Raw genomic sequence first — 14,736 nt, forward strand, 5'->3', positions numbered from 1 at the left:
TACAGGCGTGCGGGCATCGCCCATGATCAAGGCGCTACGGTCGTCTTCGGTGTCGTTTCTTCGTTCCCGTCTCCCACCTATGGATAAGCGCCGCCACATCAAGAAGTAAGTATCCAGCATCTCCTTCCTACTCTGCTAGCTAACGTTGTTGTAGTCACCGCCATCAACCCTAGGCCTCATCAACGCACGGGTTTCTAGAAGAGAACCTGTGGCAGCTTGGACAGAAGAGTCAACACTTGGGCTATGCTTCGTGCTTAGCCCGTGCTGCACAATTTTTGAAAACCCTACCTTCTTCGCGAAGGCTTTGCTCTCAGTCGCGTTTGCTGTGGCTTCGTGCTGTAGAAATTCGCGATTGGGCTGTAGCTATTGTATCTGTAGCTCGTCGAAATGCATGATTTGAACCTGCCGTGTTGTTGCTAGCCAAGCCCGACGGTGTAGCCATCCCTGTTTAGAAAGGTGGTACATCAAAAAATGAAAGAGGCGCCCGCGGCACAGGTCGCACGAGGCAGTCTGCAGCGCGGCACCAAACATGGGCATGGGCGCGCGATTGGTAGCATTCGCTCCTTCCCCACTACCTCGACCCGCGTTTCTCTCGCACCGCAGTTCTGCGCACTATCCTGCATACGCTCACGGCCGTCGACGAAGATAGTAACGCCGCTCTCTCTCACTAGAGCAAGACAACTAGCCATATCATGGACCCCAATACATCTCTAGATGATGTCCGCCTACTGCCGTCTTCCCGTCCCCGCTGAAGCTCATCACGTTCTTGCTTATATGACCAGATTGCCCCGATTGCTATTCTCATGGATGAGCTCCGGTCGGAGGACGTCCAACTGCGCCTGAATGCCATCCACCGCATTTCGACCATTGCACTCGCGTTGGGTCCTGACCGCGCGCGCGATGAACTGATACCCTTTTTGCAAGACTCGGTCGACGACGAAGACGAGGTTCTCCTCGCTCTTGCGGAGGAACTGGGGCGGACTTTCGAGGAGTACATCGGGGGCCCTGAGCATGCGCATGTGTTGTTGGGTCCGTTGGAGAACCTGTCTGCGGTCGAGGAGACCTTAGTTCGGGACAAGGTACGTCGTGCAACGCATCGTCGCGCCCGTTTTATCCACCCCTTGTTTCCGTCGTTTTCTGCCTGTCCTTCCGTCCCATGGACCACATCCTCACCCGATGCACGATAGGCAGCAGAGTCCATCACCAAGGTTGCAGCCATCCTCAGCCAGCAACAGATCGAACAATATTACATTCCCCTCGTACAACGACTATCGCGAGGAGAATGGTTCACGTCCCGCACCTCGGCTTGCGCACTCTATGCCCCCGTCTACGACAAGGTTCCTGTTTCCATCCAAGACGACCTTCGCCGCGCGTTCGCATCTCTCGCCGCAGATGACACCCCCATGGTCCGTCGTGCGGCAGCAAAATGGCTCGCTGTGCGTACTCCCTTCCATTCCTATTGTCCCCGCCCCTTCCACGCATGCTCTTTTCCATGACGCCTCGGGACTCCATGCTGATTGCGCGCGATCTGCCCTATCCCCGCATATAGCCCCTGGCGAAGAAGTACTCGAAGGCGCAGGTTCTCAGCGACGGTCTCGCGATGTACCGGAAGCTGCAAGCAGACGACCAGGACTCGGTCCGACTCCTCACCGTCGAGGACCTGATCGCGATCGCACAGCAGCTGTCCCCGGCGGAGGTCAAGGAACAGCTCCTGAAGCAGATCCGGCAGACGATGACGGACAAGAGCTGGCGCGTGCGATACATGGCTGCGAGCCACTTCAACGAGGTGCGTGGCGCCCACCACGTGCGTCGGAGCAGCGTTTGAGGCTGAGTGGCGCGTTCCTGGAACAGCTTGCGGAGGTGGTCGGGCAGGAGCTTGTCCGAGAGGAGCTCATCGGGCACTTCGTCCAGCTGCTCAAGGACAACGAGGCGGAGGTGCGCACGGCGGCCGCGGGGCAGGTCCCAGGTACGTTGTGTGCGGCAGGTGTCAGCTTGGAGAATCGCTCAACCATGCCGCAGGGTTCTCCAAGCTGCTCGAGAAGGAGGTCGTGCTCGCTCGCATCGTACCTTGCGTGCGCGACCTGTGCCAGGATTTGTCCCAGCATGTGCGCGCCGCTCTCGCCAACCAGATCAGTGGGCTCGCGCCGCTCCTGGGCAAAGATGCGACCATCGAGCATCTGCTGCCTCTATTCCTTCATGTGCTCAAAGATGAGTTCCCAGAGGTGCGGCTCAACATCATCTCGAAGCTGGAACAAGTCAACTCCGGTACGCAAAGGCTGTCCCATACACTCCACTGTTTCGGGCTGGCGAGCTAACGCCGAGTGTCCGCAGAGATTGGCATCGAACTTCTGTCGGACAGTCTGCTCCCTGCGATTGTCGAGTTGGCAGAAGACAAGTCATGGCGCGTGCGCCAAGCGATCATCGAGTACATCCCGCTGCTCGCGACGCAGCTCGGCAAGCCGTTCTTCGACGAGTCGCTCGGGAATCTGTGTATGTCGTGGCTCGGAGATAACGTCTACAGCATCCGGGAGGCGGCGGCGGTCAATCTCAAGAAGCTCACGGAGGTGTTTGGGGTGGAATGGTCGAAGGAGCAAATTGTCCCGAAGGTGGTCGGGATGGGCCAGCATCCCAACTACCTCTACAGGATGACGACCGTGCAAGCGATCATGGTAAGAAGGGGCCGGAACACGTCATAGCCTCGCGATTTTGGCGCAGGGTATGGACCTCCCGTCATGGACCGTGACTGATTGATGGATTTGACAGACGATCGCACCCTCGTTGACGCTCGAGGTCGTGCAGGAGACCGTCCTGGACACTTTGGTGCAGCTCGCGAGCGACCCGATCCCGAACATCCGCTTCAACGTTGCCAAAGCACTGGAGAGCGTGGCGACCGCGTTTGGGGACACGCCGGAGGGCTCGCAGCTGGTGCAGCAAAAGGTGGCCCCGGTGCTGGAGGCCCTCAAGAACGATACGGACGCGGATGTGCGGTTCTTCGCGTCGCGAGCGCTCGGCAAGGCACATGCGCTAGAAGCCTGAGGCGCTGGCGGACTGGTGGAGGACGTGCACGGGAGGCTCTAACGCGGACCAAGAGGGTCGCGGACGCGGCCTTCACCCGCGAGGGGACGCACGCTGACGCTGACGGAGACTGGTACGGTGCGGCGGAGGCGCGGAAGGGTCGGGGCGGGGAGGGAAGAGGATCCTGACGGGCACATCAGACAGTCGCGATTTCCCCTCGCGTCAAGCTCCCGCTTCTTCCTTCCGTTTTGATGTCCGTGATGACTGGCAAGAAATGTAAATATAGGCGCAATGGTTTTCCCTCCAATTCTGATAAGTCAACCCCGGAGAGAGCCGTGGGTAGCGCGCTGAATGGGGCAGGGGGCGAGGTACGCGGATGACGGCGCCCACCTTTCGCGGCAGGGTGGGCGCGCGTTCGGAGGCCCAGTCGGCGAGCCCAACGTCGACGACAGTGGCAGCCGCAGGGAACAAGACGAGAGCAAGACGACTTGGATCGGTTTCGGGGTGTTGTCTGTTGTGTGGACAGCGTGCACGAGGCCCGACGGGCGTCTGGACATGCATTGTTGTCGCCCGGGGCGGCTGCTTGTCCTCCCCGACGACTTGGCAACCTCTGCACCCACGACGGGCAACGGCTCAGCTTCGGAGCCCGGAAAGGCGTAGAAAAAGCCTGTCAAAGGTGTCATTTCCGGCAGGTATTTTTCCAGGGGAGAAAAAGGGTGGGAAAGGCGAATTTTTATGTCAAGTTTGTGTGTGTCGTAGAGTATCCTGAAAGGTGACGTTTTGGAAGAATGTTTTGGCACGACAGAATACTGTGCTCAGAACAAAGACAATAGAATTCATTGTAAAGGCAATAGAACGTGTATAGTATGTGAGTAACAAACAAGTGAGTACGAATGATAAGTAACGCGCGTTATTGGAATGGGTACCAAAGGTCTCTTTATCGATCGTTTTCGGCACCCCGTAAAGCATCCGGAAAAATTGCCCATTTAGTGCCTTTTTCACACGCGCACAAAAGCGGCAGAAAAGACACCTTTGACAGGCTTTTTCTACGCGTTTTCGAGCTCCGAAGCTGGGCCGTTGCCCGTCGTGACCCGCCCTGGTCGTCCGACAGACCATTGCAGGCCCCGACGGCGCATTAATTGCAGAGACCGTGGCGTGCCCAGCCTCGTCGGCGGTGGCATGGATCCCACTGCGATCTCTCCTCCGACACATCTCTCTCGCCCTTTGATACCCCGATGCGCCTCGCAACCAGTCCTCAGGCCTCAGGTGGGCCGCCGCCACCAGTCGCCACCCTGCCCTGTGTTGACCGCTGACGAGATCGTGCTCGCAACAAACCCTGGCGTCCGACACGCGCCCGAGCGCGCTCATTTCGCGCGTCAGATCCGGATTTCCAGCTGGACTTCTTCTCCGCTTCGGCCGTGGCGTGGACCGCTGGACCCTTCTCTGGTCGGCATGCCAGGCACATGCCGTACGCGCGCGGGCCGCAACGCACACAAGCGTGCCCCTACGCGCTGGACGCGGCGCGAAACACCTCCTGCGCCCGCCCCTTCCTTCAGCCACGGTCGGTAAGCCCTGCGCTGCGAGCTAGTGGCTGCCGGCGACCAGGCCCCTCGCGCAGGCGCCGGTGCCATCTGACGGGTTCACGCAGTGGACGCTTGCCAACAGCACGGTTGTCCGTGGCGGATATTGATGGCCGCCTGGAAGGTGCAGATGATATCAGTCCCTCTCTACTAGAATGTGTGTGAACAGAACAGTTGCTGATTCTCGAGGAACCTTCCGATCGGCCGCGGTATAAAACCCTCCCCCCTGCCCGCCTTGTTTCCCTAGCCTGTTTGTTCCTCCCCATCCCACCGTCCTCCCTTCCCCGTCTGCCTTGGGGCCCCACGATCTTTGAAAATGACGCTCTTTGCCCGTCTCCTCGTCGTCGCTGCCGCGCTCCCGCTCGCCCTCGCCACCAGCAACTCTGGCTGGGGCAACTCCGGTTCCTCATCCTCCTGCAAGAGCAACGAGTTCTAGTGAGTGCTCCGAACGCCCTTTCGGTTCCGAAACTCGAGGCGCTGACCGCTACGCAGCTGGGGTGACAAGGACTGCTGTCTCCCCCACGGGGGTTCTTCCAAACCCCCGAGCCCGCCGAAGGGCTCGTCTTGCCCGTCCTCTTGGGAGTGGAGCCAGAGCAAGGACTGCTGTGTGCCGAAGACTCCCCCTCCAGTTCGACCCCCTCCTGCTCGTCCGGCTGGGGTTGGAACTCGGGCAAGAGCTGCTGCACGCCCGCCGCTTCGACTACTGTGAAGACCACCGCCCACCCTACCACCTCGGTCAAGACCACTTCGGTCCACACCACCTCCGCGCCCCCCGCCACCACTTCGAGCACCTGCGGTTCTGGCCAGTGGTAGTACGTAACCCTCTCGCCCGCCCTGCGTCGATCCCGACTGACCGCGCACCTGCTCGCTCCCGTAGCTGGGGCAGCAAGTCCTGCTGCCTGCCCCACGGTGGTAGCCCGAACCCGCCCTCGCCCCCCTCTGGCACTGACTGCCCGTCCAACTGGGAGTGGAACCACGGCAAGGGCTGCTGTGTCCCCCACCACCCCGACCAACCTCCCCCGCAGTGTGGCAACGGCTGGGGCTGGAACTCCGGTTCCTTCTGCTGCAACCCCCACACCACGACGTCCACCAAGCCGGCCACTCCCTCGAAGACCCCGAGCTCCGGTAACGGTGGCTACGGCTGGGGCAACACTGGCAACTCCGGCTACGGCTGGGGCAACTCCGGCAACGGCCACAAGGGTGGCTGGAAGCGGTCGCACAAGGCCCGCTCCACGAGCGTGTGCCCGGCCGGCATGGAGGCGTGTCTCACCTCGACCACCGGCCTCTCGGACAACTTCGAGTGCGTGGACACCAGCTCGGACCTCGAGTCGTGCGGCGGCTGCGCGTCGGTCGGCGCTGGCGAGGACTGCACCGCCATCACCGGCTCCAAGAATGTGGGCTGCCGCGCGGGCGAGTGTGTTGGTGAGCATCTGTTTCTGGCCCATCTATCTGTCCATCACGCAGCGAACGTCCGCTGCGATCGCCGGCAATGCTTGCTGACTCCGCGCCTATCTAGTCTTGACCTGTGCGAGCGGCTTCCTCAAGTCGGTCGACAACAAGACCTGCGTCAAGGTCTAAACGCTTCCCAGCGTCCCCCAAGTCTGCCTTGCGTCGCGCACGTCTTCCGTGCTGCGGCCCTGGCTGGGCTTCCCAGTTCCGAACATGAAGAACGTCCATTCATTACCCTGCTACGCTCCCTGCTTTGACCCAAGAGTCGGCGGACTCGGCACCCAGACACTGCCCTTCGCTCACGTATCATCAGTTGGACACTTGCCCCGGACTCTACACGAGCCATCACGCCCGAGCGCCGCGCACCATTTATTTCATTCGCACATTCTTCCGCCTCGCTCGCACGCAGCGGATGGCTCCGCGCTGTTCTTCTCCCACCATGCCGGCTGAGCGCGCCCCGCCCGCGGGGGCTGCGGTCTGCGCGCACGTCTCCCCACACGATTACGCCCCTCTTGTTTATTTATCTTGGTCTTCATGCTTTCGCACGCTCGGATTCGGAGGGCGGTGGGGAGGACCCTTTACAGACTCGTCTTGTCGGCTACGGTACCACGGTGTACCCTAGTGAAGGCTGGTAGATTACCTATGTCGCGATCGCGACAAGACGTACGCGACTCCGCATATATGTACTTTCACTCTGCTGGACATTTGCCCCTGGGCGTGAACTCGTCTCCGTAGTTCCCTTCGGGTTTTTGTTGTTTGGGCTTTTGGAAGGGCTTGATCGTCCCAATGTATGCGCCTGCGCTTTCATTTTGTGTTTGCCTTTTGCCGTGTGTGCTGTACGAATTCATTAACGCCGTTGCTAGGAGACATGGCGTCGTCCGCATTGGAAGAAGGAAATTGACCCGCACAGTTCGGGTGCGTGGCTGTACCGAAAATCGCGGCACGTGATGGGTTCGAACCTTGCACGCGAGCGCCGGGCAGCCAATCGCGGATGCACGCCAGAGAGAACTAAGGTTGTGTCCGGCGTCGAGCCCGCCGAGGAAAATGTGAAGTATAAAGAACGCGAAGGAGGGCGAGGGGCCCCCGTCCCGTCTTTCCCTCTACGCTCGCGCTCCTGGTCGCCCACGTCCCGCTGGTTTCTACTCTACGACTCTCTGGTCGCCCTTCCGCGCAAGTCGCGTCCCCAAGTCTCCTACTCTGGTTGATCCCGGCTCTTACTCAACAACCTAACCCCCTCGCGCTCGCGTTCAAGTTCAACATGCCCACCTTCACCCGCGCCGTCGTCCTCGGTCTTCAGGCTGCCGCCCTGGTCTCCACTCTCGGTCCCTCGTCGACTCCTCTCGGCGCCCTTGCCCTACCCATCGCCGCCCCTCCCATGCGCTTCGCAGACTACGCCGCGAAGAACCCCGGCCTGTTCACCTCCGCCGCGGCTGTGCCGCAGACGGACGTCGTGTCCGCCCCCCAAAACGCAAACACCGCTGCCATGCCCGTCGCCCGCCGCGCCTCGTCCGCCGCCTCTCACGACGTCCACAGCCGGTCGGTCGCGATCCTCAGCTCGTTGACCGAGCAGATGACGATCATCAGTGCGTGTGCTTGGGCCCGCTCTGTGCTCGGGACGACCGTGAGCTGACCACCGCGCAGGCGGCCTCGCCGGGCGGTCCGCCGCCGAGGGCAACGACCCCATCTTCCGCGACAACGCGGTCGCCTCGATCTCGTCCTTCCAGACCGGGCTGCTGTCCCTCCAGAGCCTGATCGAGACCGACAAGGGCCTGGGCTTCTACGACAAGAACAACGAGCTGGAGACGGCGATCAAGGACCTGGTGAACTCGCTCAAGGACACCTTGAAGTACATCGACGAGCTCGTCGGCAACATCCCGATCTTGGGCTCGACTTTGGAACCTGGTGAGTTGGGCTCCCTGCGCTGCGCTCCTTGGGCGTCGACCTTAACGAACCGCAACAGTGGTCTTCCAAATCAAGTGCATCCTCATCGACGTCTTGGACCTGCTGGAGGACGTTCTCGATCAGCTGATCAACGAGCTGAAGCCTACCGTCCTGGCACTGATTGGCAAAGCGACGAACACCGGGTGCGAATTTGACTGGAAGTGCGAAGGCGTGCTTCTCTGAACACTGCATGTCGGTGTAACGGCTCTTGAGCGGGCTCGCGTTTGTATCTGTACATCACTAGACGGCTGGTCCACACACTCTTCTGTAGCAATAAAGCAGGTCATATGGCACCATAAGCAACGAGCGATTGTATGGATAGTTGGGGACGAGGGTACGCACACCAAGAGCCACCGTTCAGAACCATTGTTTTCGCAAGAGCAGACGTTCTCGGAAAAATCGTACATTGATGAAAGCGATGCACAGCAGGCAAGCCGTATTTACGAACATACGGTCACTCTTCGTAGACCCATCGTTCTGCAAGCGGACCGATAAAGGGTATCTGAAAGCGTACTAGGCCATTACGAGATGCATCGATATATGCTTGCCATCTGTGCGAGATGAGGAGTTAGCGGCTAAGACTCGCTGGTGCATACAAGGACCACTTACGCCATGTAGAGCGACGGTACGATTATCAGGAAAGTGAAAACGGTGCGGAGGAACGGAGCGAATTGCAGGAGGGATGCGAGGATGCGGAGAATGACCAGAGGCGTCGTCAGGAGGGCCGACTGGTACGCTGCGAAGAGTGAGGGAGGTGAGGGGAGTGTTTTGATAGCACACATATCAAGGAGAGGATGACGCACCATGGAAACGCACGAAGTCGTTGTAGGTCTCCGTCACAAGGATGATGAACGCTGCACACACGCACGCACGTCAGACGTGGGCCAAGGGCGACGAAAGGGGGATGCTCTCCCGAGAAGGCAGGGGCCAGGGAGCACGCACCGGAGATGGGACCCAGCAGGTACGCCGAGGCGGCGAGGAGGTCGACGCGCCAGCCGTGCCGGGTCTCCCACATGCTCGTCGAGTTCTCCGCGTCTGCATCCTCGACGGCGCCGAGCCCGCCCGCCTGCGAGGTGTTGAACGTCGGGATCCCGCCGGACTGGTAGGACGTCGGCTGCGCGAGGCCACCGGAGGGTGGGGCCCCACCCGAGGGGAACCACGCGCGCGAGGTCGAGGCGTGCGGGGGCGGCGAGGCGTGCGAGGGATCGTCTGGCGGTGGGGTCTGCGCGGAGGGAGGCCTAGACAGTGAGGCCATGCGGCGACAAGATGCTGAAGACTCACGTAGGCCGCGAAGGAGGCGAAATTCGAGCGGTTGTTGCTGCTCATGCTCATCGTGGGCGGTGGCGGCGCGAGCGCAGGGTGCGGGTAGGCGGTAGAGGAGGAATAAATACGACAACGATGGAGGTTGGCGCAGTCGAGGAGGGGGGTGCGCAGTGCGGCCTCCTTACACCCGACTCTGGAGTGGCTTCGCACAGCAGCTGGTTGGAGACGGACCGGAGTGCAGGCGCCCAGTCCGCCACCGGTGGTATTTGCGGGTATTTGCAATGGCGCTCACGCTCGCCCGACGGGCCCGCGTGTATTGCCCTGTTTGGTCAGCACAACTGGCAGGCGCACTGGCGATTTCTCAACGCCGAACGACATCAAGGTAAAGGACCCAAAAGCCGGCAAGTAACCATGGTGAGTCTCTCTCCATCGTACTGCCGGATGTCTGGCAGACCGTTTGGCATGGTGGAATGGGCGTACGAGCGGCGGAATGGGATGGATGGACGATTTGGCATCTGGATGTACCTATGGCAGCTCGGTCCACCAGTGAAGGCAGATCGTCTGACGACCTCTTCCCCTTCCCCGCTCGCATTCTGAACACTCCCGGTACTCGCTGCGCGTGCGTGTGCAGGCCGACAACTCAGCACCGGTCACAATCCGCACCCGCAAGTTTATCACCAACCGCCTGCTGGCCCGCCGCCAGTTCGTCCTTGACGTCCTCCACCCGAGCCGCGCGAACGTCTCCAAGGCGGAGCTCTCCGAGCGCCTCGCCGCCACCTACAAGACGGACAAGGACCGCGTTGTCACTTTTGGCTTCAAGACTGTCTTTGGTGGTGGACGGAGCACGGGCTTCGGCCTGATCTATGACGATGAGGCGTCACAGCGGAAGTTCGAGCCCAAGTACCGGTTGATTCGGGTGCGTCTTCCGTGCTTGCATATCTCGTTGCGGACGATGTAACTCATGAGCCTGAACGTATGTCAGTCTGGCCTCATGGTTGCACCACCGAAGACCAACCGCAAGCTTCGCAAGGAGCGCAAGAACCGTGCGAAGAAGGTCTGTTTCATTGCTTGCGGGTCTTGCGACCTTGGCAGCTCATCCATTGTTGCATATAGCTCCGGGGTACCAAAAAGTCCAAGGCCTCCGAGCCCGCGAAGAAGGGCAAGTAAGGGTCGGGCGCATTGTATTATCCTCGGGCTCTATCGCATTGCACATCATGCACACTCGCACATCGCAAAAGTTCTTTGCAGCTGTATCCTATCACTTATGCCCGCTTCCCCTGTTGTCTAATGCTCATGAACACTATGCGCATGCGGACTATTCATGTTGTGCAATCTGTATGAGATTGATGTCCGAGATAGCATTAGGAGTGCACACTACAGTCGGGTATCACAGCGACAAAAGGATATGGCCTACCGACGAACAACCAGTGATGAGTGTAAGTAGAGTGAAGAGCACGTTCAGAAACCCAATTTCTTGTGAATGATGTCTGGGTCCTCCTGATACTCCTCCGCGGATACCCACATCTGTTCTTGCATAAGCAAAAGTTACGAGTCAAGGAAAATCCGACTCACCTTCTTGAATGTGTTCAGACCAGCCAAAATCGAACCACCAATCCATGTCGAGTACTTGCGTTCAGGAGGTGCATAGATCTTGATCTTGATATCCTTCAACGCTACTTTCTTAACCTCGTTTAGTAAACGGTCTCCGAATCCTGTTCCGCGATGTCAATCAGGACTTCGCGCCAAGACGTCACGTATACGTACCACGACAGAGCGTGCTGCCACCGCTGAGGACGATGTTCGAGAAAAGACTCTTCCTCAGGTCCATGTCCACTCGGTTGATCGAGTCCACAACAACTTGGTGCACACCGGCGTATTCTTGTCCAATGAGCTCGGGGTTGAATAGGATCTCCGGTGCGCGGAACCGCTCTGGGCCGAGCTGTTGACGCAAATCTTGTGTGAGAGACGCGCATAGTCCTAGTGAACAAAGTCTCATACCTGGACGGTGTTTCCATCGGGTAACCGGAAATCTTCGCTGCGTCCCATGGCATCTTTCTCCTCCTTGACCGGATTGAGCGCGACGTAACAGCACTTCTCCTTGATTGTGCGCACAACCTCACGTTCTGCCGTGGTGTGTAGGTGGTGTCCGGACTTCCTGAGCAGTAGCTGCAGGTGATCGGTGACGTCCCTAATACGTACGGTTATGGCGAAGCACTCCAGCAATCTGAGATCGTGCTTACCTTCCTGCAACATCTACTCTCCTGATAGCGTGCGGCATCGAGAATCCCTCGAAAACGGGAACCGCGTGTGTTACGCCATCACCTGAGTCCAGGACAATCCCCGTTGTCCGGCCGGAAGAATATCTGCCAGTCCGCGATGGTTTCAGCGGTCGAGGGCGAGACATAGCCACAGGTCTACTCACAATGACAATACAGCTTGAACGGAGATATACAGAGCGGGAACGTTGAACGTGTCGAAGAAGATTTGGGCCGCGACGTCGCGGTTATGACGCGGGTTCAGCGGGGCTTCTGTGAGCAGAACCGGATGCTATATCCCTCACGCTTCGTCTCTCGTCCAAGCACCGGACAAGAACGCGCGACGTACCTCTTCGCTCAACGTCCCCAGCTCCTCCGCATACACCCAGCTCCATATCCGCTCCATGTCGTCCCAGTCGGTCACGATCCCGTGCTCCATCGGGTACTTGATCTTGAGCAGTCCGCGGGCCTCTTGCGCCTTGCGCCCGATGAACACGTCGCCCTCCAGCGCGCCGGCCATGACGCGCACATGTTTTGGCCGCCCGACACTGGCAGCAGGCGGACGTTAACACGGGGCGGGACGCGTCATGCAACGGCGTGTACGCACAAAGACGGAAAGAAGCACTTTGGATGGTCCTGGCCTGCGAACCCGGCCTTGATCGTCCCGGAGCCCTGCAGCGTTCAGTCAGGCTTCAATACACGATACACTAGGGAGAATTACACCGGCGCACGAGGAGAGGGACGAACATTGTCGATTACCACAGGCTGGTTGGTGAGTACGTCCTCGAATTCGGTCGCCATCGCGAGCTACCGATCTTCGCCTCTAGGTCGCGGTCGTAAGCTATCGGCAAGATTAACGGAATGAAACAGTAGGCTATCGGTCGCGTCGGGAGAGCGGGGAGCAGAAGGAGCGAGGGGACCCAGAGGGGCGTTGGCGGTCGATGGCCAGAGAGGAACGGTGACAGACGCGCGTTGCTCGCGCTTCTCTGCCCAGCACCGCGACCATGGCTCAGACAGCGTCCGCCCGCGCAAGCTCGGTCTTGTGTTGGCTCTTCCTCCTCCTCCTCTACACAGTGAGCGGAATCGCATGTCCATGCGCCAGGGAAGGTCCGCTGACGTCCGCGGGCGCAGCCATCCGTCTACGCTGCGCTCGGCAAGTGGGAGGCCACGAACTTCTGTAAATGTGAGCACCCTCCCCCGTCCCGTCCGCGCTCGCACCAGTGAAGGGAACGCACGCTTACGCTTATCTCCACGCGTGCATGCGCGCCCGCCCGCAGGCATCTGCTTCGGGACGAACTACACGATCCTGCCCATGTCCAGCCCGGACGACCCGAGCAAGCCGTGCCTGTCGTGCACGAAGCAGTGGTGCCTCAACCAGAACCTCGCCAAGTGCGCGGGGGCGTCCATCGGGGACACGAACCCGGACACCGCGACGGGCAAGGAGGGCGACATCGAGGCTCGTTGTTTCCGTGCGTCCCAGTCCCTGACCGCGTGTGGTGTGCGGGGGTGCTCACTCGTCCCTTCCCTCCGTCTTCCTTCTCTCGCGTCCGTGCGCTCGGGCTCGCCGGTCTCCGCGCGGACGATCGCTGCGCCGGGAATGCAGAGAGGGACTCGCCGCGCGACCAGCTCGTCGTGACGCTGTTCCTGCTGACTGTGTTCGGCCTCCTGCTTGGGGCGGGGATCAAGGGTCGGATGGTCAAGGCAGGGTTCGACGCGGGCGTGGCGTGGAGCGCGAGCAGGAGGTGGTGGGAGGTGAGTGCTGTTCACGCGCGTCCGCTGTCGGTAAACAATTGAGTTTGCTGTCCCGCCCAGGCATGGATCCCTCAGAGACGACCCGAGGACATCCGTCTTGGCGCGACGAGAGGGTTTACGAGGGACGGAAGGGGCACATACGAGACCGTTGCTGATTCGCCTCCAAATCCCTGACACGCATCCTCGTGAGGACGTCGTCCGGACGCATAGCGTCCGACATTTGTATTTTAGTAGCGCATCCATTCTGTACTAATTCAGCGGTCTTTCGAAGGCACAGCTCTCGGCGTCATTGCATGGGCGCCGAGTTTGCCTGGTGGATCGTACGGACGTGTTGATCTTGAAACGTACTCGTGCTGCCCTCGTGTCGCGGGATGGGCAGCTGCAAATCGTACTGCCGCGCTCAGACAAGCCGCGGAAGAAGTGATGCATAGAAGTTGCATAGATTGGTGTCCATCTCAGGCAAGTGCGGAGTGCCTTGCGCCTCGGCACCGCTACGCATCCGGAACGCCTTGGCATGTTGCATCTTTCCAGGTTCGCATAGACTCTCATCACCCTCCCATGGGTTCTCTGTGCTCCAAGTCTGGAACCGTCACTGGCGGACACGAAGTCCTGGGGGCCGCCCCCGCAGGCGCTGCGGGAGGGTCCCTACAGGGCTCCCGGCCCGCCGACCCTCGAAGGGCCGCCGCGGAAGCCGCAGAGCGACGGCAGAAAGACGTCCGTGCCGTTCATCTGTGTCCCTGGCATCTGGTGTTCGGCGAATGTTGACGACTTCCCCTGTTCTCAATCCAGGCTCAGGCTCGAGGGGTGAAGCCTTCGAACCCTCAGGCGGGGAGACTCGCGGCGAAGCTGGAGGCGCAGAAGACGGCTACGCGCACGCCGGAGCCCGCGGCGCCAGAGCGACTCGTGGTGAGTGCAAGGTGCAGGGCGGGGCGACCGGGGACCTGGGCTTACGACACCGCGCATCCTGCAGTGGGACTGAACGCCGCCCGTTCGGGAGAATGGCCATTGGCGGGGCAGACGGACTGCCGTCTGCGCTCGGAAGTTGGATGATAACGGAGGAGCCTGCACTGAGAGACCCACACACGTTGTGGACTAGCCATACCTACCAGGTCGCCGTTGGCCGCATGGGACTCCTGACGGACATCTGTACTCTATGGACGAACGGTGCATGCAAAGCGTCTGCTGCACAGTGCACACAGACAGCCTCGCGGACTGCATGTGCACGTCTGAAGCTGGTCGGTGTCTGGCTGTATAAACGTCGCAAATATGGCTTCCACTCGGCTCGGAAAAACAGAGCGGTGGTTAGGGAAAGAGTGAGATTAATATTGACGAAGCTTCATTTCGGCGTTGGTCGGTCTAGACGCCTATCAGACGCCAGACGCGCGCCCTGTGGAGGCGCTGGCAGCGCAGGGCCGGCCATCCTTGCCACTTGTCTCCATCCATCCAGTCCTCGCCCAAACCGCCTGCCCGGCCGTAATCAG

The 14,736-nt window shown here is 60.2% G+C and overlaps 7 protein-coding genes across 7 annotated transcripts; 5 read left to right on the top strand and 2 right to left on the bottom strand.

Annotated features, from left to right (window-relative positions):
• Positions 1 to 692: 692 nt before the first annotated feature.
• On the top strand, positions 693 to 3,036 carry BXZ73DRAFT_40010 (ARM repeat-containing protein; the record flags this gene model as incomplete). The annotated part of the gene is made up of 8 exons (XM_048018494.1): positions 693 to 719; positions 783 to 1,079; positions 1,188 to 1,436; positions 1,550 to 1,786; positions 1,852 to 1,966; positions 2,020 to 2,265; positions 2,332 to 2,669; positions 2,764 to 3,036. 8 exons carry the CDS (start codon positions 693 to 695, stop codon positions 3,034 to 3,036), a joined length of 1,782 nt encoding a protein of 593 aa, XP_047882743.1.
• A 1,875-nt stretch (positions 3,037 to 4,911) lies between these two features.
• BXZ73DRAFT_96876 (uncharacterized protein) lies at positions 4,912 to 6,173 on the top strand (the record flags this gene model as incomplete). The annotated part of the gene is made up of 5 exons (XM_048027191.1): positions 4,912 to 5,030; positions 5,088 to 5,165; positions 5,225 to 5,407; positions 5,473 to 6,017; positions 6,112 to 6,173. 5 exons carry the CDS (start codon positions 4,912 to 4,914, stop codon positions 6,171 to 6,173), a joined length of 987 nt encoding a protein of 328 aa, XP_047882744.1.
• Positions 6,174 to 7,302: 1,129 nt separating this feature from the next.
• On the top strand, positions 7,303 to 8,168 carry BXZ73DRAFT_73914 (uncharacterized protein; the record flags this gene model as incomplete). The annotated part of the gene is made up of 3 exons (XM_048021955.1): positions 7,303 to 7,627; positions 7,686 to 7,946; positions 8,005 to 8,168. The coding sequence occupies 3 exons, from the start codon at positions 7,303 to 7,305 to the stop codon at positions 8,166 to 8,168; spliced, it is 750 nt and encodes a 249-aa protein (XP_047882745.1).
• Positions 8,169 to 8,439: 271 nt separating this feature from the next.
• BXZ73DRAFT_96878 (uncharacterized protein) lies at positions 8,440 to 9,317 on the bottom strand (the record flags this gene model as incomplete). Its single annotated transcript, XM_048027192.1, has 5 exons — positions 8,440 to 8,536; positions 8,595 to 8,721; positions 8,789 to 8,839; positions 8,928 to 9,207; positions 9,267 to 9,317. The coding sequence occupies 5 exons, from the start codon at positions 9,315 to 9,317 to the stop codon at positions 8,440 to 8,442; spliced, it is 606 nt and encodes a 201-aa protein (XP_047882746.1).
• Positions 9,318 to 9,659: 342 nt separating this feature from the next.
• Positions 9,660 to 10,415, top strand: BXZ73DRAFT_87297 (40S ribosomal protein S24; the record flags this gene model as incomplete). Its single annotated transcript, XM_048024507.1, has 4 exons — positions 9,660 to 9,662; positions 9,880 to 10,164; positions 10,231 to 10,302; positions 10,362 to 10,415. The coding sequence occupies 4 exons, from the start codon at positions 9,660 to 9,662 to the stop codon at positions 10,413 to 10,415; spliced, it is 414 nt and encodes a 137-aa protein (XP_047882747.1).
• Positions 10,416 to 10,706: 291 nt separating this feature from the next.
• On the bottom strand, positions 10,707 to 12,304 carry BXZ73DRAFT_39096 (actin-like protein; the record flags this gene model as incomplete). Its single annotated transcript, XM_048018310.1, has 9 exons — positions 10,707 to 10,772; positions 10,821 to 10,960; positions 11,013 to 11,187; positions 11,247 to 11,436; positions 11,489 to 11,611; positions 11,671 to 11,795; positions 11,853 to 12,051; positions 12,111 to 12,175; positions 12,251 to 12,304. 9 exons carry the CDS (start codon positions 12,302 to 12,304, stop codon positions 10,707 to 10,709), a joined length of 1,137 nt encoding a protein of 378 aa, XP_047882748.1.
• A 203-nt stretch (positions 12,305 to 12,507) lies between these two features.
• On the top strand, positions 12,508 to 13,429 carry BXZ73DRAFT_87299 (uncharacterized protein; the record flags this gene model as incomplete). The annotated part of the gene is made up of 5 exons (XM_048024508.1): positions 12,508 to 12,576; positions 12,635 to 12,686; positions 12,781 to 12,972; positions 13,107 to 13,285; positions 13,331 to 13,429. The coding sequence occupies 5 exons, from the start codon at positions 12,508 to 12,510 to the stop codon at positions 13,427 to 13,429; spliced, it is 591 nt and encodes a 196-aa protein (XP_047882749.1).
• Between the last annotated feature and the right edge of the window lie 1,307 nt (positions 13,430 to 14,736).

The sequence above is a fragment of the Epithele typhae genome (assembly GCF_022376455.1).
Source record: "Epithele typhae strain CBS 203.58 chromosome Unknown BXZ73scaffold_3, whole genome shotgun sequence".
NCBI lineage: Eukaryota > Fungi > Basidiomycota > Agaricomycetes > Polyporales > Epitheliaceae > Epithele > Epithele typhae.